Consider the following 25326-nt stretch of genomic DNA (forward strand, 5'->3'; position numbering starts at 1 on the left):
CATCTCTGAGAAGCCTTCCTATACTACTCAGGTGAAGTCAGGTCTCCTTGTGAGGTACTCTTGGAGCACTACATACCAGACACCCAGCAGTACTCATCTTTAAATGCCTCCAGACTGATTGGTAAACAGCTCCTGACCCAATTCCCCACCTCACATTCTTCCCTGATCATCTTTCCAGGCATCTGCAACTAATTGGGTGAGCCCTGCCCAGAAAGGGCCTCCAGGAGCCTATTCCGTGCAGTGATGAGCCATCACCCTTGCCACATACTGCTCCTGCATAACACTAAGTCTGCTTTGTAATTAAACAGTGATTTGTGTCATTAGTTATGATTTGTGCCTCCCCTGCCAGACTGGAAACTTTAAGAGCTCAGAGGTTGTCTAGTTTTTGCTCACCATCAAATCCCTAGGGCCTGATTGACTAGGGAATATATATGTTTTTTGAATACATAAAGAAATGGTATCTAGACCAGAAAACTAGCTTGAAACCTGGGTCAGCTTCTGATGCCAAGCCCGTCAAGTGACCCACTGAGCCTCAGTTTCCTCTTCTGTAAAGTGGGTGTAATTCATTCCTTCAGCGAGTCTCTAAGAACCTATGTATCAGGCACGGGGACACCGGTGGAACAGAACTGAGGTTTCTGCTTCCATGGAACTTAGGAAAAGGCAGTCAAAAAGGCATAAACAAACAAGGTGACTTTATACTAACAAGAAAATAAATGCATGTCAATAAAGGGGTGACAGAATGTGTCCCTGAGGTGACTTTTTACAGTTTTTCCTTAAAGTTCCTATCAAGTGTCTTTATTTAATAACCTATTTTTTAAAATATATTTCTTTATTGATTTCGGAGAGGAAGAGAGAGATAGAAACACCAATGATGAGAGAGAATCATTGATCGGCTGCCTCCTGCACACCCCCCACTGAGGATCGAGCCTGCAACCCAGGCATGTGCTTTTGGCCAGAATCGAACTCGGGACCCCTCAGTCCGAAGGCTGACTCTCTATCCACTGAGCCAAGCCGGCCAGGGCTATTTTTGTGTAAATTCATTGTAAAACCCAATTTTTGAGGGGTTGGGGGAGACTTACGGGGCGGAGAATTTGTAGCTGGACCCCGCCTTCCAGGCGGAGTCACACGGCGCTCAAGGCGAGATATCATTGGATGTGGCAGACCACGTGGCGGCGTCGCCTCGGCAGTCTTGCCCCGCCCCTTGGGTGCCTCAGCTGTCGATCAGGAGTACTGGGCTCCGCCCCGGGCGCGCGCTGAGTCTCTATAAAAGGAGCCGGCGGACGATGACGAGCTTTTACGTCGGTGCGTAACGGGGGGGTGCGTGTGAGGTCATCGCGCGGGCGGGCGGGGTCGGACGGTTTGAACGAGACGAAGACGGAACCGAAGCCGGGCACGGCAGTGGACGTGGTTCCTCCGCGAGCCGGTGAGCCGGATAGCGGGCACGGGGCAGCGGGCACGGGGCGGCAGCCGGGGGGGAGGGGGCGGCTGTGTGGGCCTTGGGCCGGGCAGAGGCCGGCGGGTCCTGCGGACGGTGCTCGGGCCGCTCCTCGCGGCGGTACGGTTCGGGCTGGGTGGGGGGGAAGGGCGGGGCCGTGACCCGGCGCGCGCGGACTGGGGGGCGCGCGCTTCTCTATGCCCAGGGGGCGGGATTTAGGGCCGGAAGCGGGGCTGCCCCACGGCGCGTGGGGGCTTCTGGGCCCAGGCGGAGGTGTGGAGTCCGGCCCGAGCTGTGGAATCGGCCCGAGGAGGCGGGAGGTTCCGGGGTGGCCAACTCGGGTAGGGGGTATCTGTTGTTGAAGTGAGGCCTGCTGGGAGCTCTGGGAACCCCCACTGTGGTAGGCGGTGTTGCCTGATGATGAAAAGTTCGGGTTTTGACTCAGACCTGGGTTCGATTCCCTGCTGTGTGACCTTGGGCAGGTGCTCTGACCTCTCTGGGCTTCAGTTTTCTCATCTGTGAAATGGGGAAAAGGATAATACAGAAAACTGTAACGCAGTGCATAACAGAAATCAAGCCAGCTCAATGGACTCCTTCCTTTCTTAATTGGGTATTTGTTGAGTGCCTAAAAGGTACTAGGCACTGTGCTAAGCTCTGGCTACCCACCAGGAGCAGGAGGGCAAAGGCCTGAAAGTCTTCTCCAGGAGTCTACATTGTGGTGGGGAGACAGATAGGAAATAGAAGATGCGTACGTGGACAAGATAATTTCATATAACTACTAGGAAGACAATATATGAACAGCGCTTTTCCAATCCCTGCTTCACAGCTTGGCCTCTGCCCCAGTGGGCGGATGAGGATCCTGAGGCCCATTGAAGGAAGGTACACCAGGCCTGGCATCCACTGCTAATGGGGTGTCTCAAAGAGTAGTAATAAGAATAATTATTTCCTAATTGGGCACTTGCTAAGTGTCAGGCATTGTGTTAAGTGCTTGATGGGGCATCATGTCATTTAATATTTCACTCTGTCTCTAAGAGATAGCATCTTCATTTTATAAATGAATGGACTTAGATTCTTAGAGGAGGAGAGATTTGCTTTATGCTGTCCAGCAAGTGGCTGAACCCACTTCTGTGATTCCTCTAATTCCAGGCTCTTAACCTCTATATTACACTGCCTCTCTGAGGTCCGGACCTAGAGAGAGCATATTTCATACCAGTGTGTCCTTTTTCCGGTTTGTCAGTGACTAGCAAAGTTTCTGGTTCATAGGAAAGCCTAGGATGTGATGTACTTTTCAATGGAATGTCTTCAATTAGATTCTCATTTAATCCCCATTGCAGTGTTGTGCAGAAGATATTGTTCACCTTTTACAGGTGAGCCATTTTGATCCAAAAGGTGAGGTGTTTATTCAGGGTCACATCACTTTTTTTCTGGTGGTATCTCCTCCTCCCTCTTTATATAGCATCAGTATGGTTGGTGCCTTGAAAGTAAGAGGGTGCTCAGAGGTAGCGTTGGATCAAAATGAGTTTGGGAGCCTTCTCGAACTGGAGAAGGAGGAGCTACCTGGGGGAGGCAAGAGGAAGCTTTTTCATGGCAGTCGAAACTTGGTTGAAGGAGGCATTTAAGGGTGAGGTTTGTGGGGTGGTCATGGGGTCCATCCGTTGAGACCAAACAGTGGTATCCTTATGGAGGAAGGGGGAGCTATAGCTCTGAGAACTGGGCTCTGTTTTGACTGCCTGGAAAAGCCAATTAATTGGGTAAGTCGGTAGATGTTTATGGCGCATCCACAGGGTGCCTAACCTCATGTATTTAGTGGCTGCAGAGTTTGCGGAGCACATAGGACCCGGTATTAATGTACTGCTAATGAAGAGTTTAAAATTATATGATGATGAAAGGCCATTAATGTTTTCTGAGCTGGGGAGTGGTCAGGAGTCACATGTGGCTTAACCAGCTGCTTACATTTTATGGTAGCATGACACACACAATACCTGATGTATGTATGAATGTCACCAAAATAGATAACAAATGCTCAGTCTGGGACCATGTTTTTTTGTTTGGATGTGTCCTTTGGTAACTGATAATAGTATTTTGCACACAGTATTCATGTCATTTATTTTTTCATTCAAGGATTTTAAACAGGGAGACACTTGATCTGATTTGTGATTCAGAAAATTATCTCTGGCTGTTTTGCAAGAATCAACTGAGACTAATTTGAACACTGTGACAGTTGATCCAGATGAGAGATGGTGGTGGCAGGTCTTTGTTTTTGACACTGAAGTTAGGATAAGTGAGACAAGATCCCTCCCTGCCCTGGACCTAATGTTCTGTGTCAGATTGCATGCCAAGTATTTTATGTACCTATCTCATTTAAACCTCATCCTTCTCAAGTAGGTGGCATTAACTGATAACTGAGGTGCATTGAAGTTAAGTACTTGCCCAAGGCCATACAGCTAATGAATGACATCCTCAAGTTCAAATTCAGGTCCTTCTTGCTTGAAATCCTCAGCTCTTTGCATAGAGCAAATTGCCTTCTGGCCCAACTCTGGTCCTGGAATGATTCAGAAATGAAGAGATAATGATAGTGCAGTGCAGTAATGCCTATCATAGATGTTTGAATGAAGTGCTGTGGGAATGTGGGGATTAATTCCCAGTAGAATCAGGAGCTAAATTGTGCTGGTTCTTTATTACAGCTTTATCATTTGAGTTTAAGATTGTAAAAGTGTTGGTTTGCTTCTGAAAATAGTTTACATAGATACATTTTTTTTCCTCTTTGACACTGTCCTGCCAACCTGAAAAAACAAGTACCATTTAATGAGCACCTATTGTATGCAAGGCACTCTGCCAAGAGTTGTGTGGAATGTGAGGGCACAAACTTGGTAAGTCATTTACCTCTCCAGACCTCAGTCACCCTGCTCATAAAAAGGGGTTGAATGGGTAGATCTCTGTCTCTTCCAGCCTTCACATTCTGTAGCTGTGTATGAGGCTTGCAGCAGCCTAGTGCAAAAGACAGGGGTGGGTGGGAAGAACAACTCATATACTGGTCACTGGGTGGAGGGAATAAAGTGCCACAAGACAGCATGGGATCTTATGGTGGTTCTAATTTTGCTCTGAGCCTCCCTCCCCCACCCCTCTTCCCATTGGTAATGTTGGTGTCTCATGAAATGAGGAAATTATTAAGTGCCAAAGTCACTATGAAATCCAGTGTTTGACAGTTGTGTACCCTCATGGTAATTGCCCCAGGATTTCACTTAGATCTGGATTAGCCTGTCCTTAGCTCATATTGCTTGAGCCTTCCCTTCGCACTCTGTTTTCTACCAGCAATTAGGGTGATCTTTTTCAAACTTAAATGAGAGTTTGATTTTATCCCACAACCCTTAACAGTTAGAGACTAAAATCCTTTCCATGGCCTGCAGAGTCCTAATATGATCTCACATCTTCACTTTTCCCACTTCTGTTCTGCTCTCCCTCTTGCCCACTGGGCTATGGCCACACTTCTTCCAGATCTCCACATGGCTGCTTCCTTCTAATTCTTAAGCTCCAACGTCTACTCAGAGAGGCTTTCCCTGCCAACATTCCCACCACCCCAGTTGCCTTAGTGGTGGTTGAAATGACATTTATTTGAGTACTTGGTCTGTTAGACTTCCACTACTAGAATGTGAACTCTGCGGACAAGCCACTTGTCTGTACTGGTTATTTGTTTCCTGGTGCCTAGAACAGTGCTTGGTAAACGTTTGTAGATTGAACGAGGATGATGATGGCACTCGCATTTAATAGCATTTCAAGTTAATTTGTTTTTGTGTGTTGTTTTGAATTTCAAAGCCTGGCAGAAGGGTGAGGGGTGGCACTTTCTAGGCTAGGGGAAAGAGTGCGGACAATGGTGCTGGGCAGGCTTGGCTGCCAGTTTGCAGGGTTTCTATGTTGAAACTCTCTTTCCTCTGTAAAATGGGGAGAATCAAGTGAATCTTGAAGAGAGTTGTCAGGGTTAAATGACAAGTGTCTGTAAAGCTCCTGTACTTAGTAGGCTAGCAGATGCCCTCCTGTGACCAGGTGGCTCAGCACAGAATTAGTTCCAAGGACTCTTCACTGTAAGGTCCTTTGCCACAACCTTTGTAGTACTTAGGTTATTGAAAAGCTTACTTTTGATTTTAAAAATTTTTGGAAAATATTGAAAACTATATAGAGGAATTAAGCCATTATGGAAAACAGTATGGAGTTTCCTCAAAAGATTAAATATGGAACTGCCATTTGACCCAGCGTTCCCACTTCTAGGAATATATCCGAAGAAATGCGAAATACCAGTCTGAAAGAATGTATGCACCCCTATGTTCACAGCAGCACAATTTACAATAGCTAAGATCTGGAAACAGCCCAAGTGCCCATCAGTAGATGAGTGGAGAAAATGCTGTGGTACATTTATACCATTAAATACTATGCAGCTGTGAAAAAAGAGGAGTCTCTTATCCTTTGAGACAGCATGGAGGGACTTGGAGAGTATCATGCTAAGTGAAATAAGTCAGTCAGAGAAAGACATGTATCACATGATCTCTCTCATATGTGGAATCTAAGTAACAAAATAAACTGGTGAATGGAGTGGATCCAGGGACATGGAAGCATGGAACAGAGTGGAATCTCAGAGGGAAGGTGGGGGAAAGGTGGGAGGGTGGGAGGTAATCAAGCAAGGACCTTGTATGCATGTATGCATGGCCATGGACACAGACAATGGGGTGGTGAGGGCCTGGGGGCGGGGGGCAGGGGCAGGCTGGAGAGGGTCAATGGGGGGAAAAAAGAGGACATATGTAATACTTCAACAATAAATAATTATTTTTTAAAAAATTTAAAAAAGAGGAATTAATAAAAAGCCCACCATCTGAAGGATACTTCTATAAACATCTATCTATCTATTTATCTATCTATCTAAAAAAGCCTAAGTGACCATTACAATCAGTCAACTGAACGACTGGTTGGCTGGTTGCTATGACGCTCACTGACACCAGGGGGCAGACGCTCAACGCAGGAGCTGTTCCCTGGTCAGTGCGCTCGCACAGCCAACCTCCCGCGGCTGGCCAACCTCCCTTGGTCCCTCCCCCTGGCCAGCTGGCCCCAATTGGCCCCCGACTGGGCAAGATGGCCCCGATTGGCCCCCATCGTCAGCCAGACTGAGGGACCCCACCTGTGCATGAATTCGTGCACCGGGCCTCTAGTTTTAATATGTTAATGGATAAGCTTGAACTGATGTTTTCTAAATAGAACGTTCTTGTTTGTGCATCAGGCTCCCTTCATAAAACATTTAACCTTCCCTTTACTTAGTGTTCATTGTAGCTTAAAATTTTATACCAATCACATTAAAATGGAGCCTAAATTTTAGGCTGGCTGTTGTTGGGCAAGTCATTTCAGGTCATGTTTCTTCCAGGCTCATGGCTAGAATGCTGGTGTCTCTGATTTAGCCTTTTGGGAAAGAAGGTGAGGCTTAAAAATTGAGAGTTCCCACAAATCTTGTGTGATGTGTAAGGAGGAAATGTTTGCTCTCCCTTGCATGCTTAATAATGCAAACCCTTTTCTTTTCCTCACATGCTATAGAAGATGGCAGTGAACGTATATTCAACGTCAGTCACCAGTGAGAACCTAAGTCGACATGACATGCTGGCCTGGATCAATGAGTCCCTGCAGTTGAATCTGACAAAGGTCGAACAGTTGTGCTCAGGTAAGAGAAATCCACTAGGCCACTTTTCCAGGAAAGCCTGTAAATCCTTCAGGAATATGCAGGTCTGTATCTGACTGCAAAAGCCACAGGTTCAGATTTTGTGTTAGGGCTGCACCATTTCTTCTCAGCCCTGCCCTGGTATCACTTCTGAAAGAAATGCGCTTAAAAAGAGCACGCTTCTGGCTGGCCTGTGAGTCCTCCATCTCCCGCCTTAGAAACTGAATTCAGAGGCCTGCAGCTTAGCCACAAAGTCTCCATTTATGCTCTTTCACATTTAGATTTGAAATGTTTTTGTTTTTTTTTAAAAATACATTTTATTGATTTTTTACAGAGAGGAAGGGAGAGGGATAGAGAGTTTTGAAACATCAGTGAGAGAGAAACATCGATCAGCTGCCTCCTGCACACCTCCCACTGGGGATGTGCCTGCAACCAAGGTACATGCCCTTGACCGGAATCGAATCTGGGACCCCCTCAGTCTGCAGGCCGACACTCTATCCACTGAGCCAAACCGATCAGGGCAAGATTTGAAATGTTTTATTTGAGGACATGTTTTATTTTTCTAATTAGTTTATCAGTGGCATTTTTAAAAAAATTTTATTTATTGATTTTAGGGAAAGAGATGGAAGGAGAGAGGAAGGGAGGGAGGGGAAGGAAAGGAACATCGATTTGTTGTTCCACTTATTTATGCATTCATTGGTTGATTCTTGTATGTGCTCTGACTGGGGATTAAACCTGCAACCTTGGCATATTGGTAATTATTTTTCATAAAGGTCTTATCAGTTTCTACTGTCTCTAAAGACTTCTGTCTCACACCCCCCCCTTTTTTTTTTTTGCTTAAAAACAGTAGAAATGTATTATTCTGACACTGTTCTGGAAGCTCAAGTTCAAAATCAGGGTCTCAACAGGGTTAGTTCCTTCTGACTGTCTCACCTTTTGCGAGTTCTGCTGTCTACACCTGATTGTCCTGACATAAGGAATGGGTCAGGGTTCTCAAAACTGGATTTACTACAGGATGGGAGGTGAAGTCAAGAATATGCTAGAAGAAAGATGAGATATGTATTCTCTGCTACTTAAATTCTTTTATTATTTGTGGGATAGAGAATTAGAATCTTTAGATTCTCCTAGTAATGAAAGCAATAATTTAATTGAACACTTGTGTTCCAGCGCTATGTAAATGCTTTTTATTTATTTTTATTATTTTTTTTTTTAAAGGAAAGACAAAGATTCCAGTCTAAATTGCCCACAGGATAAAGTTTGAACACCTTAGCCTGATTGATAGGGTTTTAAATCTGAGATTTCCAACTTCCTTCTTCTTCTTTTTAAAAAAAATATATTTTATTGATTTTTTACAGAGAGGAAGGGAGAGGGATAGAGAGTTAGAAACATCTATGAGAGAGAAACATCGATCACCTGCCTCCTGCACACCCCCCACTGGGGATGTACCCGCAACCAAGGCACATGCCCTTGACTGGAATCGAACCTGGGACTCCTCAGTCCGCAGGCCGATGCTCTATTCACCGAGCCAAACCGGTCAGGGCTGTAAATGCTTTTTAAATATATCTTCATTTAATTCTTACTATACCTCCATGAGATAGGGATGTTTATTATTCTTATTTTACAGATGAGGAAATGGGCTTAGGGAAATTGAGTAATAAGTCCAGTTATACAGCCAAGAACAAAATTGAGACTTGAACATTCATTCAAGTGAAGAACCCAGGCTCTTCAACCCCTGTACCCTAATTACTCTAGACCAGCGGTTCTCAACCTGTGGGTCGTGACCCCTTTGGGGGTCGAACGACCCTTTCACAGGGGTCGCCTAAGACCATCGGAAAACACATATATAATTACATATTGTTTTTGTGATTAATCACTATGCTTTAATTATGTTCAATTTGTAACAATGAAAATACATCCTGCATATCAGATATTTACATTACGATTCATAACAGTAGCAAACTTACAGTTATGAAGTAGCAACGAAAATAATTTTATGGCTGGGGGTCACCACAACAGAGGAACTGTATTAAAGGGTCGCGGCATTAGAAAGGTTGAGAACCACTGCTCTAGACTTTTCCTTCACTGACCAGTGCCATTTGGATCAATTTAAAATTATTGCTCTCATTTATATGATTTTTAAAAATTAATTCAGCTTTGTACTTCCTTATTTTATAACTGTGTCCTAGTCTTGGTTTCATTAGCTTGTTTTGTTATTTCCCCTGTGAAGCTTAATCTCAGTTTTACAGATGGTCAGAGGAAGCTCCATGTGAAGTTGTTCAGTGAAACACTGGTGCCTGAGAGTCATGATGATTAAACATGAGTTACTTTGTTAGTCAGAAGCGCAGGTTGTTAGCCTTAAATCCGGACTGCTTTTCCCCCATTTTCTATTAGTTTCCTCAGTTTTATCACCACATTTCTATTTGAGGCTTTTAAAGCACTTGTTTGACCCGTGATTTATGACTAATGTGTGGATGAGGTCATCTTAGTTTTTATTGGAGCTGGCTTTTTCACCAATTTCCCCCTAAAAGTTACTTCTTCCTGTAAATATATACCAAAGTATATTTCACTTAGTTAATTAGAAAGTTAGCTCTCTTTTCATGTGTAAATAAGTTGTGCATGTACTGATCTGGCTCCAGATTTATCTCATTCAGACAGGAAGCTGTCATGATAGGACGAGGCTTAGGTCTGCTCTGAGCCATGTGACTTTGGAGTTCCTTAATGTTCTAGTTCCTCTTTTGTAAGCTGGGGTAGTAGGACCTTTTGGGCTGTTGTGAGGCTCACCTGTAAAAAGAGCTGTCAGATATGGGTTCTTTACTAGACCCTGGGGGTAAGGGTAGACTGTTTTACAGGTATGGGGAATGTCCATGGGGCATGGCTGGTTTTGAACCCAGATTTTTCTGACTACACAGCCCACACTCTTTCTGATGTATACACATTATATCTTAAAAAAAAAAAACATTTGAAAGAGTTAAATGTAGATTATGTATAATTAATTACAACGATATTATCTCATTAAAAATCTGTGACAAGCCTGCCCCGGTGTGGCTCAGTAGTTGAGCATTGAGCTATGAACCAGGAGGTTACAGTTTTTAAAAAAAATATATTTCATTGACTTTTTACAGAGAGGAAGGGAGAAGGATAGAGAGTTAGAAACATTGATGAGAGAGAAACATTGATCAGCTGCCTCCTGCACACCCCCTGCAACCAAGGTACATGCTCTATACTGGAATCGAACCTGGGACCCTTCAGTCCGCAGGCCGATGCTCTGTCCACTGAGCCAAACCGGTCAGGGCGGAGGTTACAGTTTGATTCCCCCGTCAGGGCACATGCCCAGGTTGTGGGCTCGATCCCCAGTAAGGGGGCATGCAGCCTATCAATGATTTTCTCTCATCATTGATGTTTCTATCTCTCTCCTTTTCCCTCTCCCTTCCTTTCTCTGAAATCAATAAAAATATATTTTAAAAAAATTATTTGAAGAATTTCAACTTGCCTGTTGGTTGTTACTTTTCTTGTTCTAGATAAAATGCTTTTCCCCAGTACAAAGTGGTAAGTGCAGGACACTTAATTGTGATTTGTAAGCAAACTTTTATTCATTCATACCATTTCTCCTCTTGACAGCTATGTAGGGCTTCTCTCAGAGTTATGTAGATGGTTGCATTGTGTTTCATGTTAATGCTTAGAAAACCTGGTCTCAGCTTCCAGTTGGAGACCAAACAGGATAAGCTACAGACACTGTTGTGCCCCTGAAGAAGGCCTGCTGCCAGGGGGTTGGAGTCATAGAGAAAGTGAGGCTCCTCAGATCCTTGTATGTGCTGAGGCCAAAGCAGAATCCCAAGAGTCTTTAACTCTGGTGCCTAGTACCTCCTCTTCATAGCTCTGATGAGAAGAGGATCAAGCAGATTAAAATTCCCTGCCAAATACAGGCTTTAGAAGCTAGGAATAGGTTTTTCTCTTGAGAGGGCCTATACTATTAATGTGCTGGCTGCCTGTGAAATGGCTGAGTTTTGTCAGTATTGTGCACCCCCCCGCCCCCCATCAGTGAAATGAGCCTTTGCTTGGCTCTTGTAGTGAGATATGGTGAGGATAACTTTCAGAGACAGAGTTGGTAGGTTGTTCAGGATTCATTACATTCTGTAGTTCCCCTGTTTTGGAAAGCTAGACATCAAGAAAACAAACCTGACCACAGAGAAGGATTTGATGAGTGATTGCTTGTGTCAAAAAGGGATACTGGTTGCCTTTTGTCACCCATTCTCTTTTTCCTCAGGTCTATTCCCATATTCAGGCCCCTCTGCACTTTTCCAGGGGCCCAGCATTGTGCTTTGAACATGTCAAGTGTCCCTGCTGAAGCTAAAAGAGTTCTTGGCTCCCCTCTCTTCTCCTGCCTTCTCCCCTCCAGCCTGGCCTCTCCATTGTTCCTGTGCTGCACAGAATAGGAGAGGTGTTCACATGCTCCCAGGCAAATGCCAGATTGCTTTCCCCCAGCTATAAAACAGCTTGTCAGTCTTGCTCATGAGGGTGTGTTACCATGTCCTTAACCAGGCCTACCCCTCTTTTTCTCCTCAAGTTGACTCCCTTTTTCAGACACTTTATTTGGGGCCATGATTTCACCATTCTAGTGTCGCAGGCCTGAGAATCCTCTGAGTCTAATTCACAAAGTTCTGTATGTCTTCTGAAGGGTGTTTTAGATCCAGCCCCTTACCAGTTTGCCCACTGCTGCCACAGTGGCTCCTGACTGGGCACTAGGTTCCCTCTAAGTTCCCCCACCCTCACTTCTCTCTTGTTCTACCACATTAGTCTGCAGCCTTTCTAAGAGACCTTTTTTTTTTTTAAATCCTCACCAGAGGATGGATATATATATATTTTAAAAAAATTTTTAATTGACTTTTAGAGAGAGATGAAGGGAGAGGGAGAGAGAGAAACATCAGTGTGAGAGAGAAACATTGACCAGTTGCCTCCCAAGAAACTTTCCTTCTGATTATAAGTGATTAAGTCTTTGTTATTGAAACATTAAGAAAACCATCACCACATTCCACTGTAATGCCACAAGTTAGTGACGGTTATTGTTATCTTTTAGCTGCATTTTTTCTTAATCATGGCTTTATTTATTGAGTGCTTATAGGCCAGGCACTTTCCAAAGTGCTTTACATCTATCACCTGGGAGGTCAGGACTATCGACACCATTTTACACATAGGTAAGGGAAGCAAAGAGAGGTTAAACAACTTGCCCAAGGTTACTCATTTTAGCTGTACTTTTCAGTATTTGCCAATAATTTTAAAATTTAATTGACATAATATATATGGTTTTTATTTTTTTGAATAACTGAAAGTCTCAAAATGGTTTAAAATTTAAAAGGAACAAAAAGATAAAACAGTGACGTCTCCCTCTTAACTGGGTCTGCCAGCTACCCAGTTCCTCTCCCAGAGGAAACCAGTGTTATCAGCAGGGTAGCCAGCCTCTACCAGTGGTTCTCAACCTTCCTAGTGCCGCAACCCTTTAAATACAGTTCCTCATGTTGTGACCCCACCATAAAATTATTTTCGTTGCTACTTCATAACTGTAATTTTGCTACTGTTATGAATCGTAATGTAAATATCTGATATGCAGGATGTATTTTCATTGTTCTCGACCCACAGGTTGAGAACCGCTGGTGTGTTTGCGGATGTTGTGCACCTTTTCCTCCCTTCCTCACAAATGGTAGCATATTTAATCAGTGTATATTCTGGAGAGTGTACCATATCCATATATCATCAGATGCCATGCTGCTTTCTTTTATGGCTGGCATACTGTAATTTTCCTTGGATCAGTCCATGTTAATGGACATTTAGTTTGTTTCCAGTCTGTTGGTGTTACAGATTGTTGCAGTAACATATACAAACATGTGTCGTACAGTTTTGTTTCCTTCTTTTAAAATTAAAATAGAATTATTTTTCCCACGTTAATTTTCTTGATGACTTTTAATGTTTGCATTAATGACTCCTCACAGTCCTTTATTTCCACATTAAAAAAATATTTGTTTTTATTGATTTCAGAGAGGAAGGGAGAGGGAGAGATAGAAACATCAATGATGAAAAAAAATCATTGATCGGCTGCCTCCTGCACACCCTGCACTGGGGATGGAACCCACAACCTGGGCATGTGCCCTGACTGGGAATTGAACCATGACCTCCTGGTTGACAGGTTGAAGCTCAACCACTGAGCCAGGCTGGCCTGGCTATTTCCACACTTTATTCATCCTCTAAGACAGCCATGGGCAAACTATGGCCCGCGGGCTGGATCCGGCCCGTTTGAAATGAATAAAACTAAAAAAAAAAAAGACCGTACCCTTTTATGTAATGATGTTTACTTTGAATTTATATTAGTTCACACAAACACTCCATCCATGCTTTTGTTCCGGCCCTCCGGTCCAGTTTAAGAACCCATTGTGGCCCTCGAGTCAAAAAGTTTGCCCACCCCTGGCTCTAAGATGACTCAAGCCTTACCTACTCCCTTAAGCCTGAATACTCTTACATTTAGTAGTCATCTGTTTCCTGCGTATTTGAGTTAAAACATTGAGAGTTCTTAACCTGGAGTTTTCTGATTGGGGAGCATCTGTTCTGTGTAGAATGTTGGCTGCTGCTTTCATCTACTTCTCCAAGGGACCCTTGACCCAAAAGGGCTGAGAGCCAGTGCCCTTGATAATATTGCAAGCTTTGGAGCAGGGGCCACACAGTGCCCTCGTTTTGTGTTCTCTGCTTGCAGCACAGATCCTGGTAGAGTGGGGCTGTGACAGTTAGTGAGATGCCATGACACAGCTGGTCCTACCTACCCTAAGCCTGTCCCCATCCTTAAGCCACACATTATGTGGGCCTGTTCTGTGGCACATAGTTGGGACAGTGGCCATTTAAAAGGGGTCCTCTTCTAGCCCTGCTTGGGTTGCCAGCCTTTGTTATTAAGGCAGCGCCTAGAAGGAAAGCCTCTTCTATTGATGAGCACCTGGATTTCTTCCATATATTGGCTTTTGTAAATAATGCTGTAATGAACATAATTTATTTAGAGATGTGAAAAGCTCAGGAAGACAGACATCTTAGAAAAAAATTTTTTTAAACCTCAGAACATGGATCTTTGACATACTTGGGAAATCCCTCCTCCCGCTCGTGAGGATGAGGTTATGTCCTTGGGAAAAATCAGAAAATGTCAACCTCTGTTTCCCTTTTTTCATTTCTATGCATTCATTAAAAAATTCTTTTTTTTTTTTGCAGTGGTCATTTTATTATGTTTCTAATAAAGAGTAGTTTTAAAATTTCATAGAAACATACATTCCTTTTCCCCTCATTGCCTTCCAAGTCCCTTCATCATCTTCCAAGTTGCAAGTGTGTTGAAGAACCCATCAGGCAAAACCACATTCTTGTTATAGATTTTAAAAATGACTTTGAAGTCAAGTGGTATTGAAGCTTTTGGGTATTGTAGGTCCACTTTACAACTTTTAAAATTGTACCTGGGTTAAGTGGCTTTGGGGTAAAATTTCCCCCTGCTTCTTTAATAATAACATTTAATGACCTATTGCATATTTTATTCTTCTCTTGTTCATTCAGGGGCTGCCTATTGTCAGTTTATGGACATGCTGTTCCCTGGTTCCATTGCCTTGAAGAAAGTGAAATTTCAAGCTAAGCTAGAACATGAATACATCCAGAACTTCAAAATACTACAAGCAGGTTTTAAGAGGATGGGTGTTGACAAAGTAGGTAAATTTTATTTTTTCATTTAAGGTTGTTTCTTGACTAGTGATTGTTACTAAGGATACAGCTGCTGGCCCATGACTTTGGACATTTTCTTTTCCCAATTTATATATTTTCCTTTTCTCCAGTTAACATAGAATTTATTGGGAGCTAAATTTCCCTCTGTCCTCCTACCCCAGTTCCCTTACTGTGTTCTTTCTTCATAGTGAAGTTAGTAATCACCTATAGGAGTCAACCTGTTTAATCTCTATTACTGAGATCTAACTCTTTAATATCTGGATTTAATTCTGTAAAGCATAGAGAAGATTCTAGAAATACTTGCTTTGTAAAAGCAGGATACGAGGAAGATCCCTTGTTGGGACGTTTCCTCTTGCCCCCAAGGTTATTTGAAGTTACCCTCAACCAAGCTTCATTAGGACAAATATCTCTGTTTTAGCAGATAATAGATTAGAGTCATGCGCTACATAACAGTGTTTCAGTAAATGAAGGACCGCCTATTGACATAACAAAGCTAGGTGAAAAGTCCCTGTCACCTAGTGACATTGCAGCATTGCAGCACAACTCATTAAGTGTTTTTGGTGGTGCTGGTATAAATAAACCTGCCCTGCCAGTCGTATAAGAGTATAGTATGTAGTACATATAATTATGAACAGTATATAATCCTTGATAATGATAATAAATGACTATGTTACTGGTTTATGTATTTACTATACTATTTAATTGTTATTTTAGAGTGTACTCTTTCTATTAAAAAAGCTTGCTGTAAACAGTATGCTGTGTCATGCCTGCAGCAGCTTCATACATCCTGTGTTTACCACATCTCTTGCATCTCTTGTGCTTGATTTGATCTTGTGAGGTTTTGTATATTTACATTCTGTGCAGGCTTCTAGCCTAGGAGCAATAGGCTATATCATATAGCCAAGGTGTGTAGTCAACCGTATCATCTAGGTTTGTGTAAGTCACACTGTGCTGTTTGCACAGTGATGAAATTGTCTAACGATGCATTTCTCTGAGCGTATCTCCATGGTTAAATAATGTGTAACTATTGCAAAATTAAGCAATTTCTCTCCTCACCCATTAGAGGGGTTTTTCCTTTTAAGCCATTTCTTGGGGAAAATACAGTTTTAGTAAAGCTTGTAATCACCCCTAATTATTTTGCTTGTGTGTCTGGTTTTTGTTTACTTTGAAATCAGTCTTTATTTTAGTTTTGTCTCTGCACTGTATAAAATATGCATGTGTATTGTAAGACTATCATTTAGTTACCAGGCATAGTGTAACTAGGTGCAGCTTATTATATACAGTAATGTATCTTTTTCTTTTCATAGAACTTAAATTTTTTTGAATAAAGTAAATTTCTAAAGTAAAAAAGAGTATGATGCATTGATCCCCCATGTACCTCAGCAATTATTGACTCACGTCTAGTTTTGTTTCAGCTATACCTCTATCCCATACAAAGTAATTTTATATTTATTTGCTCTGAGGGATGGATATAGTTCAGATTATTACATATATTATTTATAAAAATACCATTGCAACTGGAATCCTTGAACGTAAACTCTGGCTAGCAGTTTAATGACTTGGAATAATATCTGATAACACAGTATTCCTGTATAATAACAAAACTTACAGAATCCTTAAAGTGTGTTTTAATAGGATTGGAATTACTTGAAAAATATACCATTTTGTAGAAATCTGTCCCAGGACTGATTTTGTGTCTTGATGTACTTTTAAGACAATTTTTTAAAATCACAGTTTATTGTAGATACATGTGGTTAGTTTATGCTCTGGATTTTATACTTTGTGACAGGCACTGTGGCCATGCAAGTTACACAGGAGACTTACTTTTTACAGTGGAATGACATATCTTAGGATGTGCTTGGGGATGTGTATGGGACTTGTATATGATACTTGTTCCATTTGCATTTCTGATTCTTTTTGATGGACTTGGAGGGGGCTTGGTAGGTAGAACTGTTCTGTGGAAGGCAAACTGGATAAAATTTGCTCTATAAAGTTTCAGGGGCTTACTTTATAGTAAGTTCTTGCCTCTAAACTATATATTTTTCCTTGGCAGGCAGAGCTTTGATTGATGCCTTGACATGTTGGACACTTTCCAAAAGCCTCTTGCTTTGAGCTAAACAGTCTTGATGTTTCTCTGCAGATAATTCCTGTGGACAGATTAGTAAAAGGAAAGTTTCAGGACAATTTTGAATTCGTTCAGTGGTTCAAGAAGTTTTTTGATGCAAACTATGATGGAAAAGACTATGACCCTGTAGCTGCCAGACAAGGTCAAGAAACTGCCGTGGCTCCCTCCCTTGTTGCTCCAGCTATGAACAAACCGAAGAAACCTCTCAGCTCTAGCAGTGCAGGTAAAAAACCATACAGAAATATCAATTCCAAACAATAGTTTTGCAGGTATTTATTCATTCACATTTAATCAGAATTTTTGAGTAGCCATAGGCTTAGGGAGCTTAAGGAGCCTAGTCACAGCCATGTGGCAAGACCATGACATGTGGCATCAGGCTGACCTGGGTTTTCAGGTCTCTGTAACCCTGTGTGCTACTTGACCTGCCCTAAAGTTTCCTCCTGTATAGAACAGGAATTTGAATATGTGCCCCAGAGAGTTGCTTTTGAGGCCTGGATGAGTTACTGTATGCAGTTTGCCAAGGCTCTTTAGTTGTATGGAGTAGAAACCCTTCAGGTTAACTCACATAAAAGAGCTTCGAACACAAGGACATTATACAGAGCCCAATAACAGACCTGAGCTCTCAGGAACTGAAGGAGCTTTCTAGGTCTCTCAGGGACTGTTCTAGGCTCTCTGCATCATTATTCTGTCTGCAGATAAGCTTCTTGGACATTACTTACAGCTTCCCTGCCCTCCCAAGAACTTTAGCTGTTAAGTGGCTTTGGCTTGCTGTGATGTCAGCAGAATCTTGGAAGCAGGGGTGGGGGTGGGGAGCTGTTTTTTAGAGATCTTCTCTAAAAAGTCTTGGCCTGGAGGTTTCCCAAAATGTGTTTGTAGTAGTATATTTATAGATTATACCTATACTTTGGGGTCAGGGTGGATGTTCTACAGATGCTAATGCCTCCTTTTCAAGAATATTAGTTAAGGTCCCATTATACCTTGAAAAAGAGGCTGATCCATCTGGCAGGAAGAGAAGGACATTGAGTACTTTTAAATTTTTATATGATCTGATATAAATGGGATCACAGAATATGTGTCTTTTGTGTCTGGTTTTTTTCATTTAACATGTTTTCAACATTTATCTATGTTGTAGCATGTATCAGTACTTTATCCCTTTTAATGGGTGAATAGTATGCCATTGTATGACTAGACCACATTTTTATTTATTCATCAGTTGATTATTTGTGTTGTTTCCACTAGCTATTATGAATAATGCTGCTATGAACATTCCTATACAAGTTTCTTTGTAGACATGTGTTTTCATTTATTTTGGGTATAGATCTGGGAGTATATACTCTTGGAGCATAATTATTGGGTCATATGGTAACTCTGTGTTTAACGTTTTGCAGAAATACCTGTTTTCCAAAGTGTGAACCATTTTGCATTCCCATCAGCAGTGTATATGAAAGTTCCGATTTCTCCAAGTACTTTTATTTCTTAGCTACTTAGAATGGGGGATTGCATAGGTAACCCTGTGCATTTCATTTCAGATGTGGCTAACAGGCAAGTGGAGACTTGCATTAAGCATTTAGTCTTTGGGATAAACTTATTGATAAACATACTTGAGATGATACTAGAGATCATCCAGAGGAAATGCCTATTACTGTATGGTTACTGAATAATTTGGGGTGTTAGGACAATCAGATATTTCTAAGCCTGGCATAATGTACAAGCTTTCTAAAATGATTGCTGAATAAATGAATAAAATCATGAACGACACATTTGCCATGAGGTAGCCCAGTCTTGATTATTTTAACTTGTAGATAGGTTGGCTCCTTTACTACTTTCTCCTTATCTGCTTTCGGCTACTACCGCTGGGGATGTGCCCGCAACCCAAGTACATGCCCTTGACCGGAATCGAACCTGGGACCTTTCAGTCCGCAGGCTGACGCTCTATCCACTGAGCCAAACCGGTTTCGGCAAGCTTTCTAAAATGATTGCTGAATAAATGAATAAAATCATGAACGACGCATTTGCCATGAGGTAGCCCAGTCTTGATTATTTTAACTTGTAGATAGGTTGGCTCCTTTAGTACTTTCTCCTTATCTGCTTTCGGCTACTACAGCTGAGAGAAGTTTGTAAATCCTGGTCACTGCTCCTTTTCTCTCCTAACCCATCTAACCACCTTCTAAAAGGTGAGCAAGATATGGGCTTTGAAGTAATTACTTGTAAGAGCAGTCTCTACCACCCCACTCTTCCAGTCCAAGGAGTCTGAGGTTCTGAGTTAGGAGGCATCTTACTTTTCAGGTGGGGAACTGTGAGTGCAGAGCAACAGCTGGAACTGTGAGCTCACTACTGGCATGAAGTTTGCCTTTGTGCCATGAAGCTGCCCTTCTGGTGGATTTGGTTGGAACTGGGTTAAGGTACATCAACTGTGTGTGCCTCTTTCAGATGATCTATTCACCACAGCAACAAAAAGACCTCACAGGAGGACTTACTCCCCGCACAAGAGATTATGGCTAAAATTGGTACTCTGCTACCAGGATAAAAAACCACTTTAGGCAAACTTGGGGGTATTGTCATACATGCCGGGCTCGCCACATTGGGTCCCTGCATTACTGTGGAGGGAAGTTGGTCACAGCCTCCTCTTGTCATCTGGTGTGTTTTATTAATCCTTACTCGAGGATATGTTTATTGATTTTAGAGGGAGGGAGGGAGGGAGAGAGAGAAACATTGATTGGTTGCCTCCCATATGCGCTTCAACTGGGAATTGAACTGGAAACCTTTTGGTGTATAGCTGACGCTCCAACCAACTGAGCCACCTGGCCAGGGCTGGCGGGTTCTTTTTGGTTTTGAAATTTCTGCTCTTAAAAAAACCTCTGATCTTCTCTCAGCTCCACAGAGGCCCATCGCGACACACAGAACTACTGCAACCCCTAAGGCTGGCCCCGGTGTGGTGCGAAAGAATCCTGGTGTGGGCAATGGGGACGACGAAGCAGCTGAACTGATGCAGCAGGTAGGTCCCTCCTGTATCCCAGACGGGAGTCATGTCGGTGGAAAGGATACTGGCACTGACCAGAAAAGGCTTGTTCGTGTTCTTGTAGGAAGACCTGCTTTGTCTGCTTGCTGAAACAGTCATCGTCGTGACATGTGTGAGCCTGTCAGTGCTATGTGGGGAGCAGGGTGAGTGTGGAGGTAGAAGCGGGGTGTCAGGCATTTCTGAGATCTGTTAGTGTGACAGAAACCAATGTCTTAGTTTGGAAACCCACCTATACAATAACCCTGTTGAATGTCTCTGGAATGCTGTTAGGATTCTGTGGGATTCAGAGTATCTTGAATTTTTTGCTCTGAAAATGATAAAGGAGACTTTCTGAGTAATATTTAAAAAAGGATTTTACAGTTTCTCTGCTGTAATCCAAGTTGAGAGTAGAACTGATATGAAAAGCCTATTCTTCTGGTCTTCATAGGTCATTGGTTTGAAATGTCTTCTTTAGGATTAACTAATATCCTGAAGATACATGTCAGGTCTATGGATCAGAACAAATTTAGACTTTTAAACATTTTCTCACTAATCCTGGTAGTTATTTTGTTTGTTTGCTTTTGAATGATTCTCTTGATTAACCCCAGTTTTAAAATTGCGATGCTTTGTTATCTTAGTGAGTTTGAGATTGGACTCTTCTACTTTCCCAAAAGCCACGTCCTAAAACCTGGGGGTCACAACTTCGTTTTAATCCTGACCCAGTCCCTGCATCTAGGAAACCAGGACAGAAAAGCCTGCCCAAAGATCATGTTTTTTAATTTATTCTCTAATTTGCATGTGGCTCATGGTTCTGGGTGCCTGAGGAGTGTCGAGGTGACTGGGTCACCAGCCCCATTAGTGTGGCTGCTTTGAGCAGCCTCTGGGTGCTGTCACTGAAGTGTAGAAGTTCTGAAAACTAAGGAGACTTCCTGTAACTGTCGGTTTGCAGGCCTGGATGTGCACAGGAAGCAGTGTCAGAAAAACAGAGTGAGGGTTGTTAGTGGTGAGACCGGGTGACCAGCACAGGGCTGATCGAACCCTCAGGAGAAGAGGCAGAGGCTCAGCTGGTGTCCTGTATGAGGGAGCACAGGCTTTGGGATGCATAGATTTGAGGACTATCCTGGCTCTGCCACTTGGAGCACGTCAGTTTATCTCTCTGAACTTATGCCTCCTGTGAAGTGGGCTCATACTTTGCTCATGGTAGGTAAGTGGATTACGTGAGCTGACGTTATGTCAAGTGCCTGGAATGGTGTTGGGATAAATAGGGTATTGGCAGTTGTGGTTATTATGGTTCCTGTTCGTTGTCTTGATACAGTGAGATAGGTCTTGAAGTGTTTCTTAAAAGTTCACAGGAATAAAATATTTTGCGTATGAAATAAGTACACAAGTGTTAATACCCTATATAGAGCACTCGAACATTAATAGCAAAACCAAAAATAGCTCACACTTTTAGAGTGTGTATGCCATTATGTTATTAAGCACTTTAATTTCACTTTTACATTAGCCCTATGAGGTGTTACAGATAAGGATAGTGTGGCTCAGGTTAAGTAACTTGAGCTGGGATTTGAACCCAGCTCATACTCAGCTGGTTCAGCCCTGTCTCAGAAATATTTTGGTCTGCACAGGGTTGTGTTTTTTTTAATACATATTTTTTTTATTGATTTCAGAGAGGAAAGGAGAGGGAGAGAGAGATAGAAACATCAATGATGAGAGAGAATCATTGATTGGCCGCCTCCTGCACGACCCCCACTGGGGATGGAGCCTGCAACCCAGGCATGTGCCCTTGACTGGAATTGAACATGGGACCCTTCAGTCCGCAAGCCACTGAGCCAAACCAGCTAGGGCTGCAGAGGGTTTTAATTTAAAAAAAATTTTTTTAATATGAAAGGTTTTAGCTTCTCTCCAGGTTGCCAAAGGCTTTCCCCACATCCTGTTACTCCCTTGTTACATGATCTTTCTGGCCCCTGAAAATATTTGAATTTGTGGCCCTAACAAAGGTGTGGAGGTCTGGGGTTATGACCAATAGGAGAAGTAGAGCCAGATGAGTTTGTTAGGATAAGAGAAGAGTGTATTCTATACAAATTACCTTCTAATGTTCATATCATTGGGAGATCTGCAGCAATTCCACATTCTTAAGTCATTCTGGAGAAATTTACCTTTATTTGATTTTATTCCAGAGCAACACTGTTCAGTAGAAACAGAATGTGAACCAGAAATGTGAGGCACATATATAATTTGAAATTTTTAATAGCCACATTAAAAAGAAGTAAAAAGAAACAAGGTTAAATGAACTCTAATAACACATTACCCCATATATCCAAAATATCATTCTGACATCAATATAAATAATTATATTTATATAATTATGAGATGTTTTACATTTGAAAGCCCACATTTCAAGGGCTCGGATAGCCACGTGTGGCTCATAGCTGCCAAATGGGCCAGTGCAAGTTCTAAGCATTCTTTTTGGGGCTTCTTAGATTATAGCTCTTACTTTACTACAAGAGAATGTTCTAAGAGTGACATTGATTAGTAGCCACAGATTTTTAATAACCTCTCAAAGAAGCATTTAGAAGAGTGCCAAGTGACACAGTGTGTACTTACTGTTTCTTGTGGAATTGTAGTTATTGAGTGATAGTGAGGAGGAATGCTGCTTTGGTCTTATAGGTGGGGCCCAGAAGGCTGGGTTCTGGTGCCCTGGATGGTGTGTAGGCCAGAGAAGGTTTAATGATTTGTGAGGGAGGCACTAGTGAAACATGAGCTAGCATACCTTAAGGTATTCTGGTTTTCCTTTCCTTCTTGGTCACTAATGTGATTAGAAGGCCTCTTCCCAGCTTTTGGATCTTGCAACTGAAGATCCAAGGCAGCTTCCTATTGCTGGGGTTGGTCAACTCTTGCCCTTCTATTCCTTTTTGTATTGCACTTTGGGGCTGATAGTTTAAGGCAGCGGTTCTCAACCTGTGGGTAGCGACCCCTTTGGGGGTCCAACGACCCTCGGAAAACACATATAATTACATATTGTTTTTGTGATTAATCACTATGCTTTAATTATGTTCAATTTGTAACAATGAAAATACATCCTGCATATCAGATATTTACATTACAACTCATAACAGTAGCAAAATTACAGTTATGAAGTAGCAACGAAAATAATTTTATGGTTGGGGTCACCACAACATGAGGAACTGTATTAAAGGGTCGCGGCATTAGGAAGGTTGAGAACCACTGGTTTAAGGAAAGGTAACTGGCAGCAGTTAAAAGCGGGGTGGGGAGAATTTGGGGAAATGGAAAATTTAGTTTGTTTTTTGTTTTTGTTTTTTTTGGACAATTTAGTGTTGCTGGCTACTGGGTAATGGTAGTACTTTATTGAAACTTTCATTTATTTTAAAAGTGATTTCTATAGTTGATAAAGGTATTTCTTGATTCTTCTGATGCGGTCTGTTCAGGCCTTTTATGATGAACATTAACATTAAGTCTTTGATAGCCCTAGCCAGTTTGGTTCAGTGGATAGAGCGTCTGCCTGCAGACTGAAGGGTCCCAGGTTTGATTCCAGTCAAGGGCATATGCCCAGGTTGCGGGCTCGATCCCCAGTAGGGGGCGTGCAGGAGGCAGCCAATCAATGATTCTCATCATTGATGTTTCTCTCTCTCTCTCCTCCTTCTCCCTCTCTGAAATTAAAAAGAAGTCTTTGATAGAATGGTCTTGCTGGTTCTAGTCACCTGCTCCATGACTGCAGGTTATGAAGGGGAAACTAGACAGGGGCAGTAATGATCCCTCTGGTTGTGTCTGGCTTCTTCATCAGGCTGTAGGGAAGCTAGATCAGCTGTTCACAGTGTTTGCAGCTATGAGGTCAGACTAGATTTCTATAGTGCCTTCTGGCTCTCAGACTCCCTGCTACCCAAATTGTTCTCATCTGCTTTACCTTTGATTTCCTGGCTTGGTTTTCCATGTGCCCCTAGCCTATAAGTTCCATGAGGATTTTATGCTGCATGTTATGCCTTGTAATTTACATTTAGTGAGAGTTAAAGTGAATTCACATGTCATAGATTCAAATATACTGGAATGAAGATGCACCATGCTTAAAATACATAAAGGACCGGGAGAATTGTTACAACTTTTATTACTCTTGGCTAGTTAAGAGTCCTGGCCTAAGCACTGAGATTTATTTCTTTATTGTCCCTTTGTGGAAATGAGAGCCCCTCAGTGGAGCTCCTAGAAGCTCCTGCTGCTTGTATGGTGAGCAGATGAGATGCTCAATGGAGGGATCTAGCAGTGGAATGTGGTGGGGTCTGTTCCCTACCTCTGCTGTCTTCTCTCCCTTTTCAGACTCTTCAGAGACAGACAGGTGCCTGGACATTCTCCACAGAAGATGTTTCTCTTCTGAGTTAAGGATCCCCCCCCCCTCCTCCCGCTTCCCCCAATATACTGGAGGAGTGGAAGGGAAAAACCATTGAGTTTTCTGTGCCCAGACCTCCCTCAGTCCTAGCTGTCTTTGGCTAGTATTAGTCATCTTTAACTGGAACCTCCTGGCTTGCCATTTCTACCCTGTCCCCTGGACCAGACCCTCTGTTTCCATTGACTTCCACATGCAAAAATATATGAACTTGATGGACCAATGGTAAGGACTCAATTTATGATCGAGTCCTGCTGGGCTGGATTTTGCTTCTATGTTTGTGTCAGGCTCCTGGATCTTTTCTCAATCCCTTAGAAGTTCTTGAATGTTCATGGCGTTGTCTGCCCTTTTGTGAGAATTATTATATTTAAGGTGGCCATGAACAAGCCCATGTTATTTATTTATTTTAAATATATTTTTATTTATTTCAGAGAGGAAGGAAGAGAGAGAGATAGAAACATCCATGATGAGAGAGAATCATTGATCGGCTGCCTCCTGCAAGTCCCCCACTGGGGATCGAGCCCACAACCCGGGCATGTGCCCTTGACCGGAATCAAATCTGGGACCTTTCATTTTACAGGCCAACGCTCTATCCACTGAGCCAAACTGGCTAGGGCCAGCCCATGTTATTTATCTGGGGCTGGAGAAAATTGATACTAAACTAAAATGGGTTTTTGTCCATGTTAGAGAATTTGATGAAAGACCGTATCTCCTTTTGGGTTAGATGTTTGTCTGATATGTTATTGGTACATGAATGCCAAGTTTCTCACCCTTTTTAATGTCTTGTGCAGGTCAACGTATTGAAACTTACTGTCGAAGACTTGGAGAAAGAAAGAGATTTCTACTTTGGAAAGCTAAGGAACATTGAATTGATTTGCCAGGAGAACGAAGGGGAAAACAACCCTGTATTGCAGAGGATTGTGGACATTCTCTATGCCACAGATGTACG

General features: G+C 42.4%; 1 protein-coding gene across 2 annotated transcripts in view; it reads left to right on the plus strand.

Annotated features, from left to right (window-relative positions):
• Positions 1–1305: 1305 nt before the first annotated feature.
• MAPRE1 (microtubule associated protein RP/EB family member 1) overlaps positions 1306–25326 on the plus strand; it is a 28155-nt gene continuing 4134 nt past the window's right edge. Inside the window, exons 1-7 of one of the 2 annotated variants that reach the window (XR_002829462.1) lie at positions 1306–1423; positions 7007–7130; positions 14700–14845; positions 17002–17209; positions 19860–19981; positions 24311–24368; positions 25169–25321. Coding sequence is in view for 1 of the 2 variants with exons in the window: in XM_006089403.2 (XP_006089465.1) it covers positions 7010–7130; positions 14700–14845; positions 17002–17209; positions 19860–19981; positions 25169–25321 (750 nt within the window). In the remaining variant the exon portion in view is untranslated. The remainder of the gene's footprint in view (positions 1424–7006; positions 7131–14699; positions 14846–17001; positions 17210–19859; positions 19982–24310; positions 24369–25168; positions 25322–25326) is intronic. The other variant, XM_006089403.2, reaches the window with a different exon arrangement.

This window comes from Myotis lucifugus, unplaced genomic scaffold, assembly GCF_000147115.1.
Source record: "Myotis lucifugus unplaced genomic scaffold, Myoluc2.0 scaffold_60, whole genome shotgun sequence".
NCBI classification, from domain to species: domain Eukaryota; kingdom Metazoa; phylum Chordata; class Mammalia; order Chiroptera; family Vespertilionidae; genus Myotis; species Myotis lucifugus.